Source organism: Ranitomeya variabilis, chromosome 1, assembly GCF_051348905.1.
Source record: "Ranitomeya variabilis isolate aRanVar5 chromosome 1, aRanVar5.hap1, whole genome shotgun sequence".
Lineage (NCBI taxonomy): Eukaryota > Metazoa > Chordata > Amphibia > Anura > Dendrobatidae > Ranitomeya > Ranitomeya variabilis.
In genome coordinates, this window is record NC_135232.1 from 1,050,200,682 (window position 1) to 1,050,226,281 (window position 25,600).

Consider the following 25,600-nt stretch of genomic DNA (forward strand, 5'->3'; position numbering starts at 1 on the left):
CTTCTAGTCACCTGATTACTGCAGACAATCATAGGCTTCAGCAGTCCTGTGACATCTGTGTAGACATTGTTTTTGCAGCTGATGTAGACCTCTGGAACAGATTGTGCTGGGGGTGATGGAGGGGGAGCCAGCCTCCATTTGTTATTTTCAAAAAGTCCATACCTTGGAAAAAAAAATGTTGCACAAACCCTTCTGGATCTAGCAATCTGATGGGAGTGTGAAATTGATCAGAATCAAGCCTTAGATATCTAGCACTGGATATAAAGACAAGTCCAAATTTTGTGCGTTATGGAATAGACTAATGCCTTATAAATACAAGGGTATGGACATTGGGGACCTCTGTCTTCTATTTGCAAGTCATTGTATAGTGGTGTCATTTGTACCCGATTTTTATAAAAACAGATCGAGATGCAGCCGAGTTCAGATCAAGTAACAATAAGATTCTAACTTTAACTGCAATGAAGAAAGGTAAGCATGGTATTACTGTAAAAGTCGCTATTTTTCAACCCACTCCATGAGAAGAACTGGAACTTCTGATTAAAATATAATTTCCTTTATTCAAAAATGTATTAAAACATCAGCGTGACAGGATAGCTACAATTTGCTGATGCGTTTCGACCGTTTGGTCTTAATTGTAATCATGTCACAATTTACGATCAGTTGAAACACATGAACAGAGCTCCAGCTTTTCTGCCCATGACTATGCCTTGCCTGGATTAGCCAATAGGTGAGGTGGAAGTGCTGTGGAATATGCGGTGGTGGAGGAGCTGACCCGGTGAGCTGACATTCCTTGTTTCTTGCTATCGTTCAACCAACCACTTTCTCAGTTCTATGTTAAATTTTGCATTACGGTACTAGAATGTGGATGCAAAAATTATAAAAAGCATTCAAAGACAGATCGACAGCTAATTTTTAAAACGCTACACAAGTGAAGCCAAAAGGAAGAAATAAAATCTCATTAACCACACTGTGAACCCCTTTCTTTCATCACGAGGATCCTTGTATTTATTTAGGGTAGTTCTAGGTATCTGATAAAGCACATTCAAACACCATTTGACATAAATGAATGACTTCATAAAAGCCAGCTGAAAAAAATGCTGCACGTGAACGCCAACAAGATTTATAACCTGAGCCTTTGCTTAAATTAACGAGCATCCTTCTGCTATTTTATTAAATGTGTTGAAGGGAGCTTAATGGGCTCTGGCCTGATGCCAGATCTTAAGAGACTCCAGCCTGTAATTCCTGAAAGCTGGGCCTATCTTTTCATCTGATTTGCTCTGCATAAAACATATAGTAGATGATATAAAGCTATTTTACCAACAAATATGACAACGTCAACCATGCATTGCCCTTAAAAAGCATGCTTTATCCAGATTACACTGGCTGATGAAGTCCCCTTCTTAGCTGTACATCTTTCAACCCCTATCTATCTGTGAACTTTTACACTCATCCATTGCTCTTTTTTGCTCCATGTAACAAGCTACACCCAATGACATCTGGATTTCATTGTGGATAATTTAAGGCATAAAACTGGGCTACAATGAGACAATCGTCTAGATAAGGGGTCTTTTACCCGTGGATCAGGAGCCATATGTAGCTCGCAGGGCAATGATAGGTGGCTCAAAGCCGTCTGACAACTGGGTAGATTAGCACCAGGTCTAGCAAACAGCTTTAAAGAGAAAGACACCAAATGGTGACTTTTCTGTGTAGCCCTGCCCAGTAAAGCAGATCTGAATACGCATATACTGGTGGAGAGCAGCAGGAGTATAATATGGCACGATGAAGATTGATACCGCCAGACAGAGAAGGTGCTCGAAGCTAGATTCAATAGTGTGGTCGGAGTGCTTGGTGTGAGAATACTGGGAACCTGAGAAAACTGGGAACCCTTGGATGTAAGTATCCGTCCTTTATATGGGTAGAACACAAGATCTCAGTGAGTTTTCATTGGGGAAGTTTTGGCTGTCATTATACCAATAATGGGGAGCCCTGGATTTCACTACAGGGGTGAGGGGGGGTTGAATGTGAAGTGTGATCATCTCTTAGAGCTGATTGTGGATCTCACGGTAAATAAGGTTGGGGACCGCTGACCTAGATCATAATATTTGTCATGTAATACACACAAAAAAACTCATATAGCAGAACATATAGGGTTAACAATAACAGGAACTTTTTAGCTAGATATATACAAACTTTTTAGAGGTCCTTCATTATAATGTAATGGTGTCAACTATGCTTTCACGAATGGAAGCAACTTTAATTTGCCTAATTGTGCATTCACTTTATGGCCAATCATCGTTTAGGTCAAGAGCATTGATCTGATTGGCATTGCTATGTGGCCACTACTGCTTAGATACAGCACTCTGTGAGCAGACAGCTTCTTTAGCATTGACCTTTTGTGGCTTACCCTAAATGTGGAGTGTGTCAATGACTGCCTTCTGGACATCTGTCAAGTCAGCAGTCTTCCCCATGATTGTGGAGCCTACTGAAACAGACTAAGGGACCTTTTTTAACGCATAGGAAGCCTTTGCAGGTGTTTTTTGTTAATTATTCTAATTTACTGATATAATGACTTGAGTTTTCATTGGTTGTAAACCATAATCATCAACATTAACAGAAATAAACACTTGAAATAGATCACTCTGCTTGTAATGACTCTATATAATATATGAGATTCACTTTTTCTATTGAAGAACTGAAATAAATTAACTTTTTGATGATATGCTAATTTTGTGAGAAGCACCTGTAGCTCAATGTCTCCTCATAAAGAAGGTCTAGAGTTACTGAATAAGTCTAGCCATCTGTTCAACAGAGTGACTTTATTGTAGGCATGAACATCCAAGGAGGACAATCCTATATTAGATATAGGTTGTGTTTCTAGTTTAACCCCTTCACTCCGCAGCCCTTTTTAGTTTTTGTTTGTTTTTTTGCTCCCCTTCATCCCAGAGCCTTACCTTTTTTATTTTTCCATTAATATGGCCATGTGATGGCTTGTTTATTGCAAGATTAGTTGTCATTTTGAACAACACCATTGGTTTTACCATGTCAAGTACTCGAAAATGGGAAAAAAATTCCAACTGCAGTGAAATTGCAAAAAAAGTGCAATTCTCCAACTGTTTTTGAATTTTTTTTACCATGTTCACCAAATGCTAAAACTGACTTGTCACTCTGATTTTCCAGGTCATTACGAGTTCATAGAAACCAAACATGTACAGGTTGTTGTTTATTTAAATGGTGAAAAAATAATCCAAAGTCATTTATTGATACCTGTAGCGTCTCCATTTTTCATGATCTCAGGTTAGGTGAGGGCTTATTTTTTGCGTGCCAAGCTGATGTTTTTAATGATACTATTTTGGTCTGGATGCGATCTTTTGATTGCCCGTCATTGCATCTTAATGCAATGTTGCGTCGACCAAAAAAAGTAATTCTGGCGTTTTGACTTTTTTTTTCGCTATGCCGTTTACCGATTGGATTACTTGTTTTTATAGCTTGATAGATCGGGTGATTCTGAACGCAGCATGTCCAAATATGTGTATATTTTATTTTTTTAAATTGCTTTATCTTAAATGGGGTGAATGGGGGGGTGACTTGAACTTTTATATTTTTTAAATATTTTTAAACACTTCTTTTTTTTACTTTTTACATGCTTCAATAGTCTCCTTGGGAAACTAAAAGCTGTGATAACCCAATCGCCTCTGCTACACACAGGCAATGATCAGATCGCCTGTATATAGCAGAAATGCTCATTTCATATGAGCGCCGGCCACTTGGCCGCGCTCATAGCAATCCAGCAATGACAACCATAGAGGTCTGCTGGAGACCTCTGATTGTCATGCCGACCCATCGGTGACCCATGATCATGTGACCCGTTGAAGCGTCTGATCGACGCGAAACGGCCGTCGTCCACTGCACCTGCTCCCCTGCATCCATGTACTACTTGCATTGAATAAAGAAAGGATTGTTTTACTGCATCACGGAGTGCCACCTATTTTTTCCTTCTATTCTCCCAGGAGCCAATTGCTTGCAATCAATGGGGCAGAGTAGGGAACTGTAATCACCACTCACTATACTGTACTGTGATTGTGCTGTAATCACTCTCCGGCACATTGATTGACAGCCTTGCAGCGTATGTGTGTGCAGCGAATGTGTACACAGCAGGCTGCGAATCAAAGTAAAAAATGTAAAATAATGATTAGTTAATCAGTGGATATTACAATATGTGCAAAAAAGTCAGAGGTGATGTGAAACTCCAGAAGGTTTTTTTTTTACAAGTGATCATTAGAAGAATGTATAGGCCCAGGTATTTTTGGCTTTGATCTGCCATCAAACAGGCAAAACACTCAGGCAGCTGATCACATGTCTTACGAGGCCTAAAAGATACAGTTTGTTGGCAACAAACCTCCCCATGTCCATCCATATCATCACTCCATACAATGTTGGTGCAAGTTGTGCTATGCTAGAATGAAGGGGGTCACTACTGATGCCCATTGTCCGCCCATTAATTGGTTGCAGGGAGCCGATGGGATGTCATTGCAACTGGTGACATAATACTCAGGGCAGTGGATTGCCTGGCGCATCCTTGAGATGGACGTCATGGGCCAGAGGCACACTCAGCTCATGAAGCTACAGGGAAAGATGGACTCAGACTACATGGGGCAGAAGATATTGCAATCTGAATATACTGCTAGAGGTGAGGAAGATTCCCTAGAACTAGGAAAGCCAAACACAGGGACATGCCACCTATACCGAGAACCAGGGCTGAAGTTGTGTACTGTTCCTGTGGGAGAGATGGCAACCCGCTGTGCCTTATCTCCTTTGCACCTGCCTGTAAATACTGTACATACTGCATATACTGTACATACTGCTATTCACAAAGTAAACGTTTGTTTTTTATAAGCCTTGTGTCCAATGGATTAATTGCTGCCCTGGTTCCAGAAGAAGGATTCCTGAAGCTCATCCATGACTACCTCGCTTGGGCACCTTACACCAAAGAGGGAACAGGGGGAAATATAGCGATTCTGCAGGAGTTGTCTGAGAAATAGACAACCACTTTAATAAGCATATCAGAATTTTATTTTCATTTTAGAATTGTATTGTTGTAGGCAGCTCCTAAATTCTTAGAACACCCTGTAAAAACAAACAACCAACCTGAGGTTAGGGGAAAGCTCCATGATGAGTGGGGCGGCAGCCCGTGACTTCCCCCCTGTAAAGGAAGACATACAGTAAAATAACAGGTCATACACTCAACAAGTATGCTCACTGCTATTAGTCTGGTTCCAATAGACCTGTCTTCTGCACTTTTATAGGTCGCTTATTCTCATGCTGTTTCATGTTGGAATTCTCAGACTAATTCCTGAGGATAGACTCAAGCAAGGGTCATAGTTTTTTTAACTTACGTCACGTGTGAAAATTAAGAATCAAAGAGTCTATCTTCTCCTGCCTAGTGCCAAATCATCATAAAATAGCAGTGTGTCTGAGACATGTCAGGGAAGGTAATGAACCCCTCCTCTCGCCCAGACGTGTGCCCTGTATCTGTCAGGTCACTTTTTCATCAGTAGTCTGTAAGCAGATAATCTATCATACAAACCTACATAAAAATATTTCATCGTTCACTATAGTTAATTTATTAGTTAATATAAAGGAACATTCCCATATCAGACATTCATGGCATTTTTATCTCTGCAACCCACAATTATGTTGCAAGAGGGAGCCCCCAAACCTCATTACATCTGATGACCATCTGATGACCACTTATTTAGCTGTTGTGGTAATTTGTAGAGAACAGAATGAAGAGCATCACGTATATGCACATCCACTTCAAAATTTCTTTATCATAAGGTTGAACCCCTTTAATCCATAAATAACCAGGTTTTTATAACCATGAGTAGAAGAAGAAGCATAACGATATTGGGGAAGCATAAAGATAAGTTCAGACATAACAGATTTATCTCGTGTGATTTTGTTTTTTTTGCAGCTTTGTGATGGAGTTTACAGTCAATTTGCGATGGGTTTAACCCTTAATGGGACCAAGACAAACCGCATCAAAATCAACTGATCCATTCTATATTATAATCTGTTTGTCTGTTCCTCAAAATGGAACAGATTTACGGAGCAGATTAATTTCCACAAGATATTCAAACATATTGGAGACCTGATCTAAAATTGCTTCAGTATTTCAATACGTTTTTCCCAATTGTACTCTTATAAAAACATGACTACAAACACACGTGAATGACCAAAAAACAAAATATCTACAAAATACCCATTTCTTTTTCCAATCCCAGTTGCTTATAGAGGACCAACATATATTGCAGCATTGTCCAGAGACTGAATAGTATTTATGAATGTAAAAATATTAGGGTTGGGGGAGGGTCAACTATAAAGCGCTAATAACAGATGAACTCAGAAACCCTGCTATACACCTAAAATCAGAATAAGTGCAGAATACTAGGTCTACTCACCAGCTGAATATGATTGCCTTATGGTTGCATGTGAGGTCAGTCAGTGGCGCTCAGACATGGTACCTAAGCCAACAACTCAGCTTCAGTAGAACCAATGTGCGCTGGCCCCTTAGGGTAGGTTCACATGACTGATATCTTCACATCCATGATTTTATTCTGATTAGACTTTGATCAGAGATTGATCAGAGTGCCAGTTTTTCTCAGTCGTAGATAAAAAAAAAAAGGTTTCTCCATTCTGTCAGTTGATGTCAGCCACAATTTTTGCACGAACCCATAGACTTGTGTTGCCGATTTTGATCAGACACTCGGATCAAAATCGCCCATGTGCACAGCCCCATAAAATATCATAGGTATGAGTGCTATCCATGAAAACCACAGCCCTGATGGCATTTTCCCCCACCCCGCAATTCATTACGGCTCTATCAGGGACTTAATTTAGTGGGAAATGTGAGGGACAGGGGAAAGGTGGATAGGACACTTTGCAATGAATAGAAAGCTGCGAGAAGATGCTTTCAAGGACTTGTAATGAATAAGGAGGTGGCAGAGGATGCCAAGTACCTTCCGTACCGCCAGTTAATTATAAGACCCCGATACCATCGTCTCCCACCCCCAAATTCATTATGACACTATCAGGAACTTATAATGAATTGTGAGGAGAGGACGCAGGACAGAGACTAAGGCCTCTGTCACACGTCAGAGTGAGAATTTCTCACTGTGATCTGCAGTGAATTACTGTAGCACCTGTAAATTAGACGGGCTCTCATCGCTACAGGAATTCCAAACATGTGGACACGCAATGTGATTTAGACATACTGGTGCTCAGAAGAGAGGAGGCATTTGGATTTGGGAGAGCAGAATTCACTAGATTTCTTTTGGGGGACGAGGAGCCTTTGTACTACCAGTAACATGGAAGCTCCCTATATTTCTATTAACAAATGACGAATTTGAGAGAGGACTTGCTTTTCTTGTGGATTGATTTGAAGCTTTTGTTGGAAACATTTTACATAACATTTGGGATCACATTTATCCAGTGTTCTATGCTGAGCACTTACTTTGGGGTTTCTGTCTAAATCTCCGAGTGACGTGACTCAGATGAAACCCCAGAGGGATCCCATCACTATAATGAGGCATCAGTTACTCTGGACTACGTTTGGCCTTTTTCAGCTGTGTCCTTTTCAGAAGTGCACAAAACTGTGGCAGACCGCGCTTTTATGCTCGCCTGAAAAGATGGACACTTCCTGATCACAGGCCAGACGGCATCCACAGTGCCTCCATCTGCCATCTTCTGGGAGTTCCGTCTGAATTATGTATTTCAGATATTTACACAGAAACCTCGGTGTAAGCGCTCAACGTAGAGTGCAGGATAAATATGCACCGCACCTTACTGTGAACTTTGGAAGGCAGAATGAACAAATCAACAGCAGGTGAAGAATTGGTCTTATTTATTTTTTACGCCATTCCTCGTGCAGTATAAATGATTAGGCAAATTTATTCTTAGGGTCGGTGCAATTCCAGTGATACCAGATTTATATAGTTTTTTTTATGTATGGCTAATATCACACACTAAAAACCGCTTTTTATTGCAAAAACTACCGTAGATTTTGCATTGCCATATTTTGAGAGCTTTAATTTTTCCATATTCCGGCCAATAGTCATGTGATGGCTTCTTTTTTGCAAGACGAGTTGACATTTTTATTGGTATAATTTATGGGCAGATGACATTTTGTGATCACTTTCCAATAGTGATGAGCAAGCGTGCTTGGATATCGTGTTATGCGAGCACCCTTGGGTATTACCTGAGTATCTTGGGCATGCTCGAATAATGAATAATATGTATTTGAGTCCTCATGGCTGCATGTATTGCGGTTGTTAGATAGCCGCAACACATGTGGGGATTGCCTGGCAGAATGGCAATCCCTGCAGCTGTTGTGGATGTCTAACAGCCGCAAATTATGCAGCAGTGGAGACTCGAACATATTATTAAAGCATGCCCAAGATACTCAGATAACTTGATAGTCAAATTTTTGGGAGGCAGAATTAACAAAAAACAATAATTCAGGAATTGTTTTTTGGGGAGTTTTTTATGCAATTCCTCGTGTCGTAAACTTGATAAGGCAACTTTATTCTTCGGGTCAGTACGATTACAATGATATCACATTTATCTTTTTTTATGCTTTGGCGCTCTTGCACAATAAAAACTTTTATAGAAAAAAATAATTATTTTTGCATTGTTTTATTCTGATAGCCATAATTTTTTTATTTTTCCATTGATGGAACTGTATGGTGGTTTGTTTTTTGTGGGACAAAGTGATGTTTTCAGTGATAAAATTTTTTTTTACATTAGTCTATTTGATCTCGTTTTATTCCACTTTTTGTTCGCCGGTATGTTGAAATAGCATAATTTTTAGCCCATTTTTTTTTTTTATGGTGTTCACTGAAGGGTTTAACCAGTGTGAGAGATTTATGGGGCAGGTCATTCAGGACATGGCAATATCAAATGTGTACTTTTTTTTTTCTATGTTTTATTTTAATTTAATTTATTTTTTTTCTTACTTTTCCGTATTTTGTCCCACTATGTGGGACTTTCACTTTTACAGCTCTGATCACTAACTTACCTGCAAGAGACTGGTGACAAAAATGTCATCATGACGACATTGGGTCACCATGGTAACCATTGGGCCCCCTCCCTCAGCCTGCCTTATAAATTCTGCAATTGATATCGATCACTGTATTCAGGGGGTTAAACTGCTGGGAGCGGTGTGGGCATCACTCCTGGCAGTGAGTGCAGAGTGTCAGCTGTGATATCACCCAGTGGTCCAAGGTCGGGAAGCACTTCCCAACCATGATGTACTGGGTATGTCCAAGGTCAAGAACCTTTATGGCTACTGGCCCCTTCCCAGAATATTAACACCAGCCTGCAGTGGTCTGCTTTCCCTCAGCTGGTTAGGAAAATTAAGGGGGGCCCACGCCTTTTATTTAATTTATGTATATAATATGCGCTATTCCAAGATGACAGGTGCTTACTCCAACTCTCATCAGCGTGTTAGATATAAAACAAAATGACTGCTGATGGAATGACTGCTGATGGAGCAGCATCTGACCAGAAGACCAGTCCATCACCCTCCTCTATCAGAAAATATGATTTCGTATGTTCCATCAGCAGTCATTTAATTTTATATCTAACAAGAGAGGACGCTATGAACTAAAGACACGAAGCTATAAATAATCCGATATACAGGTCCTTCTCAAAAAATTAGCATATAGTGTTAAATTTCATTATTTACCATAATGTAATGATTACAATTAAACTTTCATATATTATAGATTCATTATCCACCAACTGAAATTTGTCAGGTCTTTTATTGTTTTAATACTGATGATTTTGGCATACAACTCCTGATAACCCAAAAAACCTGTCTCAATAAATTAGCATATCAAGAAAAGGTTCTCTAAACGACCTATTACCCTAATCTTCTGAATCAACTAATTAACTCTAAACACATGCAAAAGATACCTGAGGCTTTTAAAAACTCCCTGCCTGGTTCGTTACTCAAAACCCCCATCATGGGTAAGACTAGCGACCTGACAGATGTCAAGAAGGCCATCATTGACACCCTCAAGCAAGAGGGTAAGACCCAGAAAGAAATTTCTCAACAAATAGGCTGTTCCCAGAGTGCTGTATCAAGGCACCTCAATGGTAAGTCTGTTGGAATGAAACAATGTGGCAGAAAACGCTGTACAACGAGAAGAGGTGACCGGACCCTGAGGAAGATTGTGGAGAAGGACCGATTCCAGACCTTGGGGAACCTGAGGAAGCAGTGGACTGAGTCTGGTGTGGAAACATCCAGAGCCACCGTGCACAGGCGTGTGCAGGAAATGGGCTACAGGTGCCGCATTCCCCAGGTAAAGCCACTTTTGAACCATAAACAGCGGCAGAAGCGCCTGACCTGGGCTACAGAGAAGCAGCACTGGACTGTTGCTAAGTGGTCCCAAGTACTTTTTTCTGATGAAAGCAAATTTTGCATGTCATTCGGAAATCAAGGTGCCAGAGTCTGGAGGAAGACTGGGGAGAAGGAAATGCCAAAATGCCTGAAGTCCAGTGTCAAGTACCCACAGTCAGTGATGGTGTGGGGTGCCATGTCAGCTGCTGGTGTTGGTCCACTGTGTTTCATCAAGGGCAGGGTCAATGCAGCTAGCTATCAGGAGATTTTGGAGCACTTCATGCTTCCATCGGCTGAAATGCTTTATGGAGATGAAGATTTCATTTTTCAGCACGACCTGGCACCTGCTCACAGTGCCAAAACCACTGGTAAATGGTTTACTGACCATGGTATTACTGTGCTCAATTGGCCTGCCAACTCTCCTGACTTGAACCCCATAGAGAATCTGTGGGATATTGTGAAGAGAAAGTTGAGAGACGCAAGACCCAACACTCTGGATGAGCTTAAGGCCGCTATTGAAGCATCCTGGGCCTCCATAACATCTCAGCAGTGTCACAGGCTGATTGCCTCCATGCCACGCCGCATTGAAGCAGTCATTTCTGCCAAAGGATTCCCGACCAAGTATTGAGTACATAACTGAACATTATTATTTGATGGTTTTTTTGTTTGTTATTAAAAAACACTTTTATTTGATTGGACGGTTGAAATATGCTAATTTATTGAGACAGGTTTTTTGGGTTATCAGGAGTTGTAGGCCAAAATCATCAGTATTAAAACAATAAAAGACCTGACAAATTTCAGTTGGTGGATAATGAATCTATAATATATGAAAGTTTAATTGTAATCATTACATTATGGTAAATAATGAAATTTAACACTATATGCTAATTTTTTGAGAAGGACCTGTATAAGGGACGGTGATGTATATAACAAGAGAGGTCATTGTATAATAAGGGGCAACAATAAACATAATAAGGCTAGTTTCACACTAGCGTTAACTGCAATACGTCGCAAATGCGTCGTTTTGCCGAAAATACGCATCCAGCAAAAGTTCTTGCTGGATACATTTTTTCGTCATAGACTAACATTAGCGACGCATTTGCGACGCATTGCCAAACGTCGCGTCCGTTTTGCGACGCTTGGGCGTGTGGTAGCGGACCGTCGGGAGAAAAAAACGTTTTTTGCTCCCGACGGTCCACTTTTTCCGACCGCGCATGCGCGGCCGGAACTCCGCCCCCACCTCCCCGCACTTCCCCGCACCTCACAATGGGGCAGCGGATGCGTGGGAAAAATGCATCCGCTGCCCCCGTTGTGCGGCGGAGACCACCCTAGCGTCGGGAACGTCGGCCCGACGCACAGCGACGGGTTGTTCCCGACGCTAGTGTGAAACTAGCCTAAGAGGTGACTATGTAATATATATTTTATATAAGGAGGGGAGCCCAGACATCTTTCCCTGCACAGGGGCCCCAAGTACGGAGTTTAGAAACTGTGGAATTGCACTTTAGGAATATTTCAAATAGTAGAATATTGTTATATTATAAAAATAGATGATTTTTTTCTATTTTTCAAAATTAAATGATATCTGTACAATAACTTTTACTTTGTGAATTGAGCAGCAGTCCTCTTTTTTTGGTTTATGCCGATATGTTCACTGCACAATGTACAAATATGGAGCTTCACATCCTACAATATTCTATCAATGTCCTTATATTATGACTCCATATGGATATTGTGAACTAAACGTCAAGCCCTACAATAGCCATACTATCCTGTTGTATTAATACTTGAGTTTGTAAAGAATACCTTGTCCTCTCTCCTGTCCAGGAGTCAGCCAAACAATAATGAACGTTTTCAGATTTCCCTGATCTGGTCGCTCTATCCCCTGGCTCCTGGCCATATTTGGCAATAGTAGTCCTGTGTCCATGTCCGCTGATTGAGATATGAGGAAACAGTGCATAACTGCCTTCTATAATTGGTAAAAACATACCATTTCCAAAGAAATCATTCTGTGCTTCCAAATTCTTAAGCTCTTTTCTCAAATGTTCTTTGGCAGCTTCCAGTTTTCTTAAAAAAATAAATTTCTATATTTAGATATTTAGGATATTTAACCAAACGTCTTTAAAGTTGTAGATTGTTTTAGACTTTCTGATGGAAAAGTGATGAAGAAATAAAAGAGACAATTTTAATTAAGCAATTTTTCATGGAGTGCTGTACATTATTATTATTTGCTTCGGAATATTACAGTATATTTCCAGATACCTAATAACTTCATTGTGGTGCTTCTGTCTATGGGCCTGCTCCATGCTTCTTCTGATCAGAACCTTGTCAAGCATCTTCTGCATCGGCGGAGAGCCCGGTGTTGGGTCTTCAAGAAAAGCAAAGAAGAGGAAACAGCATTTACCAAAAAACAGTTCATTAAAATATTGTATGAGACCATATAACACTTATTAATGCAATGATATAACATCTCTTGATATTTAGAGGGAATTAAAGAGAAGGTCCACTCACCTTTGTAAACAATTTTTATTGATCCAATGCAATTGTGATGATGCAATTTTTCAAGTAGTATTAATAATAAATCTCTTAAGGTTTTTATCTACAGCTCCCATGCAGAACTATTGGTCTCCCAGTTACAGACTGCACACAAACACTATGTTGCCTGATCTTACAATCACAATTCCTTGCATACATTGGTCCACTACTGATAACTTTGTGAGGATGGCTCATCTCCCCTGAGAATAAAAAGATCAATGGAATGGGCCACCATATACATTAAATGTTTGGACAATACTTTTTCCTTATCTCAAAGGGGACCTTCATGTGTCTACTGACTTTATTTCGCACCTTTTGAAATATAGGAGTATTGGCTATGGTTGGTGTTTTCCTCCAACACAGAATGACACAGACAACTAAAAAATGAGGTCACACAGAAAAAAAAATTGTTTTGAAAAATGACGCTATAATGTCTGCAATGTACACCATATAAGTGCATCTTAGAAGTGTGAGCTATGAATTAATCCAGAATTGAACCAGAAGGGAACTGAAGGTAACTGGATAGTCACTGTAAACAATGTTTCTGTTTGTTTTCACTCTCACCCTTAGAATCCTTCACTTTCTTCTAACCGCCCTTATCCCTACCTCTAGTAATTAACTGATTATCTCTCCATCCATCTCCATCCTCCCCATCCATCTCACGTCCTCCTCAGAACTGTTCCTTAACATACAATCCTCTGTCTCCAAACACAGAAGCACAGACAGCCCCCTCATGCTCTTTCCTGCTCCCACCTGCTATCACTTTCTTTGCTCCTCCTCACTGCCAGTGATATTTCTCCAAATCCTAGTCCTCTTCACCACATCCCCACAGTCACTTCTAACTCTCATCCATGATCTGTCACAACTTTCTGTCAGGAGGTGAAGCAAAAGAAGAGTCCGGGGGTGGTTACCTTCTCGGCTCTGTTACTGGAACCATTGAGCTGTGCTACAGGTTCCCCAGGGGGCAGACTTAGAGACTGGGACAGGAAGGAAGCCGGGCAGAGAGCGGGAAAGGCACGTGCGCAAGGGACAGAGCAGCGGTCAGAGCAGGGCGCAGCTGCGCCCCGGGAGACAGAGCTCCCGGTCAGAGGACAAATACAGGGAGATTGCCCAGAAAGACTGCATCTTGTGAGTACATGAAAGCAGACTCTGCTGTGACTGGAGGGGGGCGCTTTGAGACCCGTGTAGAGACATTGGCCCGTGTAGAGACTGCGACCCCCTGGTACCCGCGATATCAGTACAGAGACTGTGACCCCTGGTACCCATGGTATCAGTGCAGAGCCCCTGATTCCTGGTGAGAGACTTAATAATAGACTGACCATCGTTTTCCCGGGATAGGCTGTGCTGTAAAAGCTAAAGAGCCTGTGCATATCACATTAACTCCCGAAACCCCAGGCAGTGGGCTCCTAGAGACTACTCAGCCCACGGACAACAGAGGGACGAAAAGTGCCGCTGTTTCTCGGCGCCTACGTTGGAGAAGACGACCCTTCAAGCAAGTCCTCATCAGACTGATAAGTGTTCTTTTCTCAAGAAATCCTGCTTACTTCTGTTACACTGTTTGACTCCCATATTTTTGCACTGTTTTATTGCTAGTTATATTCCATTGCTTCCTCCCTGCGAGGAGAACCTGATTCCTGTTATTAAACCCCTCAACTGTTGGTCTGTCTGTTCCGTGGTGACATACTCAGTATCTGCATACTATTACATTTCTATAACCTCTCTTACCTTATATATACCATTCACCCAGGCCCCACTTCCCTATCTCTACTAACAGGAACTCTGTGGAACGCTCGCCCTGTCTGCAATAAACTTTCCTACATCCATGATCTTTTTTATACTAACAAACTTTCCTTCCTCGCCACCACTGAAACCTGGCTCAACCCCTCTGAGTCAGCCTCTCCAGCTGCACTTTCGTATGGTGGGTTCCACCTTAGACACACACCCCGTCTCATGAGCAAGCATGATGGAGAAGTTGGTTTTCTCCTGTCAGATAACAGTTCCTTCACTCAAATCCCACTGCCACCCTCTGTTACTCTCCCTTCCTTTGAGGTGCACTCAGTGCGCATCTACTTCTCCAACCTCTAACTGGCTGTTGTTTACCGTCCCCCAGGACTGGCACTCAAGATGGTGCACCACCACATTATGGGTGTCAGGTCCGAGCATTCCTACATGAACAGTTTCCTGGAAAGTGGATTGGTCGTCGTGGGCCAGTTGAATGGCCACCTTAGACTTTTATCTTTGGGGTCATCTGAAGGCAATTGTCTATGCTGTGAAGATACAAGATGTGCAGCATCTGAAACAATAATACTGGAAGCCTGTGCTAGCATTTCTTCTGTGGTGTTGCTATCAGTGTGTCAAGAGTGGGAGAAGAGAGTTGCATTGACAATCCAACACAATGGGCAGCACTTTGAACACATTTTATAAGTGGTCATAAACTTGTAAATAATAGTGATGAGCGAGTGTACTCGTTGCTCGGGTTTTCACCAGCACGCTCGGGTGACCTCCGAGTATTTATGACTGCTCAGAGATTTAGTTTTCATTTTCTGAATGATTTACAGCTATTAGCCAGGCTGAGAACATGTGGTGGTTGCCTGGTTGCTAGAAAATCCCCACATGTAATCAAGCAGGCTGGTAGCTGTAAATCATTCGGCTGCCAGGATGAAAACTAAATCTCCGAGCAGTCATAAATACTCGGAGGTCACCCGAGCAACGAGTACACTTGCTCATCACTAGTAGATAACTCATGAAAGAATGAAGTTATGTTAAAACCAAGCACACCATTGTTTTCTTGTGAAATTCTCAATAAGTTTGATGTGTCACATGACCCTCTTCCCAATGAAAAAAAAAGTTGGATCCAAAATGACCGACTTCAAAATGGCCACCATGGTCACCACCCATCTTGAAAACTTTTCCCACTCCCATATACTAATGTGACACAAACAGGAAGTTGATATACCAACCATTCCCATTTTATTTAGGTGTATCCATATAAATGGCCCACCCTGTACTTATAAAGTATAGAAAGTGCTAAAAGCCCTTCCTCCTCCACATCCAGCAGTCATGTGGTAACTGTGCAATGCGAAGGAGCAGGAACTGCCAGATCCTAGCAGACAGGAATTCACCACTGAAGTGCTGACAGAAGCCTGAATTTACCCTGTAACTGGGGCTAATGTGCAAGCACCAGTTAAAGGAGAACTCAGCAATAATAAAAATGTATACAAATGTTGAAATGACGCCCAAAGTTTTTTTTATGACCTTATGGGGAGCACAATGTAAGAAATAACAAAAAAAAAGAAAAAAGAATGTAAGAGGGTGAACTGTAGTCCCACTGAGAGAGCACTAGGACCCTGTGGTTTTTGCCTGCTGCAGCATGGGACAGACACTGCCAGACTCCCGGAGACAATGTGTGCTGGTGGGTGGGGTCTGGTGTCCTGTGTGTAAAGTGTCAGACAAGGAAGGAGGAAGAAAAAGGCGGGAAGAGGAGAAGAAGCTGCAGTGATATAGCAAGAGACTGTGTGGATTTACTGCGAGTGTGTTGGAGAAAAAGCTTTTGAGAGACTTTTTGTTGCTAACGTTTTTCTGGAGAAGAGCTAACCTTTTATTTAACCCTGTGATAGACTTTTGTTGCTAATGTTTTTCTGGAGAAGAGCTAACCTTTTATTTTGGAAGACTGAGACTTCACTGGAAACTCAGTACGTGTTTGAGAGTCTGTGGAGTCCCTGTGCATTGAGTGGAGAAATAAGTTTGGACAGACTGCTGATATAGAGACGGACGGGTTGTTGTGGGAGCATTTCTAGGAGCTACAGAAGCAGAGACAACATCGTGAGGCCACCAAACTAAGTCCCCGGCGTTTGGGCTCGGCATCGGCCGACAAGACAGAGGAGCCTGCTGTAACTTATTGGCGCTGAAGATATGGACTAGCTGCAGCCTGTGCAGATTCCTGCCTGAGACGAGATCTATCTCAGGATACGGTACCATAGTCATAGATACCCAGGTATCCCTGTTCAGAGTGTTTAATCATTAATATTAAATGTGTATAAGTTATACTCAGTGTGCCATTCCAGGGGCTCCCTTGACTGCACTACAATCAATTTACACTTGTTCTTGCATTGAGTTGTTCTGTTACGTAAATTGATAATTAGTCTGTTGGAGCATACACTTCTCAGGAGACCTTGGAGTGGCACAGTGATTTCAGCTGATGCTGAATTGGTGTATCTTTGGGGTGCATCTGCCTTAGTATTCTCCATACTACCTTAGTTATTTTGCCTTTGAGTAAACAACTGTTGGACATTTCTGCCTTAGTCTTGGTTTGTGACTCACTGGATCTTATTTGGACCTCTGGTCATTACATTTTTGGCGTAATCGGCAGGATCCAGTGTTCGTCATGGACGAGGGCGAGGGTAGAAATGACCCCGCTGCATCCGCATCTCCCTCGGGGGTTGGGGTTCCCCTGGCAGCCGCGGCGACTCCGGGAGGGTATGTGCCTGTAGGAGCTTTACTTCAGCACATGCCGAAATACAACGGGCGCAATATGGCGTTGCAAGATTGGGCCGAGAGGATCCGGAGCATTCTGCGCATGTGTAATTTGACCCCCGCGTTACGCGCTGAGCTGGCATTAAATGCACTGGAGGGCGATATTAGGCGTATGGTGATGGTGCGCCCAGAATCAGAGAGGGATACGTTAGAAAAGATTTTTGAACTGTTAGAGGGGAGTTTGGGGGGGCCGAGCGCGTGTGGCCCAGCTTCGGTCTCTATTCTTTAATCGTCCCCAGAGAGAGTGTGAGTCCCTGATGCAGTACTCTAATATCTTGCAAGAGACATTGAATGAGATGCAGCGACTAGACCCGGGGGCCATGGGAGTGTTCCGGGAGGTAGACCGCTTGCTCCGGGATCAATTCATCACCGGTTTAGCCAATAGACTTCTCCGGGACAAACTGTTGGAAATGGCCCGGGTTACACCAGAATTATCTTTCTGGCAGATTTACCGAGCTGCAGTGGAAAGGGAAGAGAAATCTGCCCATGTGCCCGAGGGGTCAGTGAAGAGTGCCCAGCTGGAGGAAGGTGGGTCATCAGGGTCAGGGGGAGAGGGGCTGGTAAGCGTGGTACAAGCTTTGCGTGCTGAGGTGAAGGAGTTGAAGCTAAAATTGTCTCAACTGACAGTTGATCCCGCCTCTACCCCCTCACAGGGGCCTCCTGCCCCACCCCCTGGAACGATGACCCCACAGATGACCAGGTCGTCCTATCAGAATGAGTCAAGCCCTCGTCCACGCGGAACAATCACCTGCTGGAAGTGTGGGCGCCAGGGACATCTCTCGTTACTGCCGGACGCTTGCGGCCCCAGAAACCCCGTCGCCGGCTTTAAACTTCCGGCCGCTGCCATGAGAGGGCAAGCAGCAGTGGCCCCACCCGAACAAAGCCCTCGACGGAATGAGCAAGATTTGTTTGCATGTAGTCCAGTGATAGAAGCAGAGTTTGAAGGGCGGAAGATGAGGTGCTTGGTTGACACGGGATCCGAATGTACTATAATGCCTCTAGAAGTATATGAGAGATACTTCAGTCGACTAGTGATTCCAAAGGATGGCCGAGTGATACGACTGACCGCCGCAAATAATGGCCAACTGTCAGTCAAGGGGATCGTGTGGATGCAACTAAAAATGTTTGGTCAAGAGCTGGGGCAGAAAGGGGTAGTACTGGTGGATCACCCCCCTAGAAGAGGGATGGAGGTGACGCTCGGAATGAACGTGCTGCGAGACTTGAATCACCAGATGTATGCCAGTGAAGGACCCCGATACTGGGCCCGTGCGACAAGACACCAACCTACACAGAGAATTCTACACCGTCTAGTGCTGAGTTGCGACTTGCTGAAAAGTGCGGTCCCAGGTGGCCGGGTGGGCCGGGTTCGAGTGCCATCGTGGGCCCCGATCCTGCTGGGACCCAGACAAGAGGAACTCTTAATGCTGCCGGCGGGAGCTGCACAGAGATTGAATGGGCTGGAAGTGCTACTTGAGCCCGCCCAAGAGAGTTCCTCATTTGCCAAGGTACATGTGGCCCGGTCTTTGGCGATTGTGAAGAATGGACGAGTGCCGGTCCGATGCATCAATGTTTTAGATGAAGCTGTTGCAATTCCCGCTGGAACCATACTGGCTGAACTGTTTGTGCCGCCAGAGAAGGTGCCGGAAAATGCAGGATTCGAACTGCGACCAGACCAACAGTCATCCTGGACATTTGCGGTCGAGGTAGGCCGGACTGAGCCTCCTACGGAGGAATGGAATGGTCATGTGATCATGGAGCAGATGGGAGTGGATCGGGAGAAGCTGACCCCCGTGCAGTTGGAGCAGTTGGAGAGAGTTTTGTGGGAACATCAAGAGACCTTTTCCCGACATGGAGAGGACTTCGGGTGTACCCAGATGATTGAGCATGAGATTCCAACGGGGGATACTCCACCCATTAGAGAAAGATATCGTCAAATTCCTCCGGCGCTCTATCAAGAGGTGAAAGGCATGGTGGCCAGTATGCTGGACAACCAAGTGATCCGAGAGAGCCGGAGTCCCTGGGCGGCCCCTGTAGTCTTAGTCCGCAAGAAGGATGGGACACTTCGATTTTGTGTGGACTATCGGAAATTGAACGCCCACACCGCATGGGACGCATATCCTTTACCCCGTATTGAAGAATCCCTGTCGGCCCTGGGTCGGGCCAAGTATTTCTCAACGTTGGATTTGGCAAGCGGATACTGGCAGGTCCCAATGGCTGAAAAAGATCGGGCCAAGACGGCATTTGTCTTGCCAATGGGGCTCTTTGAGTTCAACCGGATGCCCTTTGGCCTCGCTACCGCCCCGGGAACCTTCCAACGCCTGATGGAACATTGCTTAGGCGATCTAAATTTTGAATCAGTCCTGATATATCTAGACGACATTGTGGTGTTCGGAACCTCATTTGAAGATCATCTGGAGAAGCTGCGTCAAGTTCTCCGGCGGCTCAAGAGCTACGGTCTGAAAATAAAGCCAAAAAAATGTCAACTGTTACGAGACCAGATTGAATATTTGGGGCATCTGGTGACCCCGGACGGGGTACTACCGATAGCCAGTAAGATTAAGGCGGTACAAGAGTGGCCACCTCCTTGTGACCTGCGGGAAGTGCGGGCCTTCCTAGGCCTAGCAAGATACTATTGGCGGTTTGTGCCTAAATTCTCACAAGTGGTGAGTCCCTTGAACGAACTTTTGAGAGGGACAGCGCTGGGTCCTCGAAATCGGCCCATTCCATGGGACCCCTACAGAAAAAGGCATTTGATGAAGTGAAAACCGCCCTAACGAGTGCCCCATTGCTGGCATACGCCCGGTTTGACACCCCTTTTTTGTTGTATACCGATGGTAGTCTCCATGGGTTGGAGGCAGTACTAGCACAGGTGCAGGACGGCCGAGAGCGAGTGATTTCTTATGGCAGCAGGTCTTTAAGAGACTCCGAGCAAAATCCGGCTAACTACAGCTCATTCCGGCTGGAATTGCTGGCCCTGGTGTGGGCAATGACAGAACGCTTCGCCGAGTATCTTACAGGAGCTGAGGTGCTAGTCATGACAGATAACAACCCGCTAGCCCACTTAGAGAATGCAAAACTGGGAGCGTTGGAGCAGCGGTGGGTCGCCAGACTAGCCAAGTTCAATTACCGCATTAAATTTCGCTCGGGTCGAGAAAACGGCAATGCAGATGCATTGTCAAGAGTGCCCCTTGGGTCATCAGGGGAAGATGTTGACGAACAACTTGAGGACACTGAAACTCCAGCTTTGGGGCAGATACCTATCTTCCAAAGTGTGGTACACTCAAGTGGGGTGGCCACCGGGATGCCCTGTGTCCTGGGTAAAACACCCTCAGATTGGACAAAAGTCCAGGACGAGTGTCCGGACGTTGCACTTGTGCGCCGTTGGGTACAAAACAAGGTCTGGCCCCGTGCAGAGGACAAGGCTCAGTTGTCCATGGAAGGAATGAAACTCCTTCGACAATGGGATAAATTGTGTGTGGAACAAGGTCTTTTGTATCGTAAGGTGTACCTGCCATCGGAGCTGCAGCATCGGTACCAACTGATAATTCCTGTGGGAATGGGTCCAGTGGTCGCTCGTGAGGCGCATGAGAAGGGGGCCCATTTCGGAAGTGAAAAGACACTTCAGTGGTTGCAGCGAGTCCTCTACTGCCCTGAGTTGGGAGGGATGGTGGCAGACGCGTGTCAGCAGTGCCGAATTTGTGGGCTCAATAAAAGCCCTGAGCAGCGGGCTCCCACACAGTCTATTAAGACTTCAGCTCCGCTGGAGCTACTCATGATTGACTACGTGTTGATAGGGTACTCTAAGTCGGGGTACTCCTATTGCCTGGTGATGACAGATCACTTTACCAAGTATGCTGTAGCGGTGCCGACAAGAGATCAGACGGCCAAGTCGGCGGCTGAGGCCGTGTGCCGACATTTCTTCCAAGTGTTCGGGTGTCCGCGGAGAGTACATTCAGATCAAGGGGCCTGCTTTCAGGGGACGTTGATGAAGGAGTTGCACCAGCTCTATGGTATCGAGCAGTCGAGAACAACGCCTTACCACCCTCAGGGTAACAGGGCGTGTGAGCGTTTTAATCGGACCTTGTTGCAAATGTTGAGGTCCTTAGAGAGTCAGCAACAGACACGCTGGCCTGAGTATCTTCCCGAATTGATGTGGGCTTACAATAACAGGGTGCACAGTACTACTGGTTACTCGCCGCACATGTTGATGTTTGGTAGACCTGGCCGAGACATTGAGGATTTGAACATGCCAGATCCCTCCTCCGTTCCCCTTCGGACTGCATCCGAGTGGGTACGAGAGCATCGGCGGCGGTTGAGGGTGGTGCATCAGGTGGTGGGCGACCGCCTTCGCCAGGTGGTTCATAGGAACACGCGACCCGTACAAACAGAATTGTTCTCTCCGGGAGACAGAGTGTTGGTGAGGACAAAACGACGGTCAGGGAAGCTGAGTGACCGATGGGAGGCGATACCGTATCTGATAAAAAAACAGGTGAATCCTGAGATTCCAGTGTACGAGGTCGAACCGGTGGGGACAGGGGGGCCAACCAGTAATTTGCACCGTAACATGCTACAACGGTGCTGGTTTGAAGATTCGGCGCCTATCCCCCTAGAGCCAGAGGCCATGTCCCAAGGGGCGGGAAATCTGAATGATCTTGAATTTGATGGTGTGCTTACTCCTGCGCCTGTTTATTTGCCCCCTGTGGCCAATCTGGCCTTGTGTGATGAGAATGTTGGGAATGTGGAGGATGCTGTTGAGGAGAGCGCGTCAGGTCAACTGCTTGGTCCTGACGAGCCGCAGGAGGAGACAACTCCACTTGCGTCCACTAACACGACCACGGAAGAGACTTTAGCTCCCCCTAGGGTTGCACCTGTTGATGTAGGACTCAGGAGAACTACACGATCTACGGCAGGAATACCGCCTCAGCGATATGCTCAGGATGAATTTGAGTGGGAAGGTGTGTCGAGGACGCCAACCTCTAGTGAGGTGGCATGTAAGAGGGTGAACTGTAGTCCCACTGAGAGAGCACTAGGACCCTGTGGTTTTTGCCTGCTGCAGCATGGGACAGACACTGCCAGACTCCCGGAGACAATGTGTGCTGGTGGGTGGGGTCTGGTGTCCTGTGTGTAAAGTGTCAGACAAGGAAGGTGGAAGAAAAAGGCGGGAAGAGGAGAAGAAGCTGCAGTGATATAGCAAGAGACTGTGTGGATTTACTGCGAGTGTGTTGGAGAAAAAGCTTTTGAGAGACTTTTTGTTGCTAACGTTTTTCTGGAGAAGAGCTAACCTTTTATTTAACCCTGTGAGAGACTTTTGTTGCTAACGTTTTTCTGGCGAAGAGCTAACCTTTTATTTTGGAAGACTGAGACTTCACTGGAAACTCAGTACGTGTTTGAGAGTCTGTGGAGTCCCTGTGCATTGAGTGGAGAAATAAATTTGGACAGACTGCTGATATAGAGACGGACGGGTTGTTGTGGGAGCATTTCTAGGAGCTACAGAAGCAGAGACAACATCGTGAGGCCACCAAACTAAGTCCCCGGCGTTTGGGCTCGGCATCGGCCGACAAGACAGAGGAGCCTGCTGTAACTTATTGGCGCTGAAGATATGGACTGGCTGCAGCCTGTGCAGATTCCTGCCTGAGACGAGATCTATCTCAGGATACGGTACCATAGTCATAGATACCCGGGTATCCCTGTTCAGAGTGTTTAATCGTTAATATTAAATGTGTATAAGTTATACTCAGTGTGCCATTCCAGGGGCTCCCTTGACTGCACTACAATCAATTTACACTTGTTCTTGTATTGAGTTGTTCTGTTAGGTAAATTGATAATTAGTCTGTTGGAGCATACACTTCTCAGGAGACCTTGGAGTGGCACAGTGATTTCAGCTGATGCTGAATTGGTGTATCTTTGGGGTGCATCTGCCTTAGTATTCTCCATACTACCTTAGTTATTTTGCCTTTGAGTAAACAACTGTTGGACATTTCTGCCTTAGTCTTGGTTTGTGACTCACTGGATCTTATTCGGACCTCTGGTCATTACAAGAAAAGAAAGCTTCCTTCAGTCTGAATTACCATTTCTAGATCCACACCTATAGAATTTAAAAAAAATAAAAATGTCCACTACATAAAAATAACTGCTGAGGAAAGTGGAACACAACTTTAAATTGTAGTAAAAAACATAAAAGAAAAAAGTGTAAAATAGTCATGCATTTACTTTTTTTCTATATATTTTCCCATAATATCTGGAAAAAAATATGAACGTTTCATAAAAATTAGGCCTTACATATAGTGAAAAAAAGATGTAAATTACATGAATATCCAAACAAGAAAATATATTTGAGCTCTTAAAATTGCATGTACAGAAGAAAAAATAAATCCAATTGTGCCTGATCTTAACAGAGGAAAATAGCCTGGTCTTGTAATAGTTAAGTTTGTTCAACTTCTTATTTTTAACTCTTCACTTTGTGATGCCACAATACGTTCCCACCTTTAGAGTAACTTTCCATCATTGCGTCAAATGCAGATGGTCCACAATGTTTTAGGACCTCTCTCTGGAGCTCACTTCCCTTCATGTGCTGCTGGCCAGACTGAAATATCTTTCTGGGGGTGTCATCTGGTTTTGGAGAGCCGGACTTGTGAAATGTTGGCTGTGGAGAAAGCAGGAAATGTCAGTCATGAACAGTGTCTGCAGTCTGAGCATTTCAAGCTTTATAATTTCCTGGGCTCAGTGTGCTTTGTCTAATAACAAATGTAGTGTTATCTGCTCTAATTACACAGCATTCCTGTCCTTAATCAGGCCCAGGTCGCTGGCTCTCTCTTCCGGAGTTTAGATCACTTGCTAGTAATGTAAAGAATCCCTGCAATGGGCAAGATTGTAGACTTGGCGGCGCACAATGAAACTGCAAATCACAGGCACTATTTGTCCTGGTCCTATAATGTTTATGTAACATCTCTCACTGCTGAAATTAACATTAAACATGTTCCTCTATCGCTCTCTGACTCACTGTTAGGGCTAGCGGAACGCACAGAGTATAGATAGGTAGCTACAAGGTGCGTTCGCAGCCTGGGGTCCACCGTGCAGAGATATCTGCAACGGATAACATCTGAGCTCACACGTGGGTTAGGCTTCACCCCGTGTGAACTGGAAGCGATCTGTGGTGACTCACAGAGTCACGCTGTACACAAAACTATTACCCTAACTAAGGGTTGTGCTTGCTCTGGAACTCTTCTGTGCTAACTACACACATGAAGGAACCAGATGCTAAGCCAAGGCTAATTGCCCCCACTGACACTAGCTGCCTGCCTGAGTGTACAGTCCCAAAGCTACAGCCTCACACCACATATGTATAGAGTGGTATAGTATCCACTGGCATAAGCCAAACACATTTGATACTAGCGCATGGCCGTGCGGCCATGCGAACCTTTTATAGTTGCAGCTCTACAGGACCTTCCTGGTGGACCAATAGGAGCTGCAACAGGGCCTGAGCGTGTGACCCCCGACCTTCAATGAGAGGTCCTCCCGTGGGCATGCTCAGTGCATGAAAAGCAGGACTTAGTCCTGCTGACCAGTGCTGGCTACAAGGGAAGAGCGTGGAAAGGCAACAGTAACCATTTGCACAGTATCAGGCTGAGCCAGACACTGGGACCGATGTCTCTGCTGAGCAGGTTCCACTGCGGCTGGAGGAGAATGGGAGACTGCAGCAGACATGGTTTGAGATTCCCCCTGTGCAGCGGTGGAAACTTGACACCTAACACTCACATATGTGTTTTGCTAGATACAATAGAGTTGTTACTGCTAAGAACACTTTTATCAGAAGATCTACAACTGTGTGGGTACCTGCTTATGTCCATCCATTCTCATTTTGTGTTCCAGGAAATTATAAAAATAACTCAATTTACATTGCTAGCGTTAGCATTATCTGTCAAGTACTAAATCACCAAGAAGATAAAATTTTCTGTATATTTCAAGTGAATTCAGCAAAAAGCCCACCTCTCAACTGTCCTTACACTGTAGCTCACCCTCACTCTTCCATTAGCTTCAGAATGGTCTTTGGTCTGAATCTTCTTCCACTGACTAGACCTCAGTCAGTCATGTTGGGTGCAGCTCACATAGCCTCGTTATAAGGCTGGGGTCACACTT

The 25,600-nt window shown here is 44.3% G+C and overlaps 1 protein-coding gene across 4 annotated transcripts in view; it reads right to left on the bottom strand.

Moving 5' to 3' along the window:
* Positions 1 to 598: 598 nt before the first annotated feature.
* LOC143793116 (uncharacterized) overlaps positions 599 to 25,600 on the bottom strand; it is a 189,694-nt gene continuing 164,692 nt past the window's right edge. For 2 of the 4 annotated variants that reach the window (XM_077279774.1, XM_077279773.1), the window contains exons 3-5: positions 23,948 to 24,107; positions 12,659 to 12,764; positions 11,838 to 12,463 (exon numbers count right to left, since the gene is read on the bottom strand). In XM_077279774.1, coding sequence (XP_077135889.1) covers positions 12,136 to 12,463; positions 12,659 to 12,764; positions 23,948 to 24,107 — 594 coding nt within the window. In that variant the 3' untranslated portion in view covers positions 11,838 to 12,135. Of the gene's footprint in view, positions 855 to 4,947; positions 5,201 to 11,837; positions 12,464 to 12,658; positions 12,765 to 23,947; positions 24,108 to 25,600 lie in introns of those variants that run through there. The other 2 variants (XM_077279776.1, XM_077279775.1) reach the window with 2 other exon arrangements.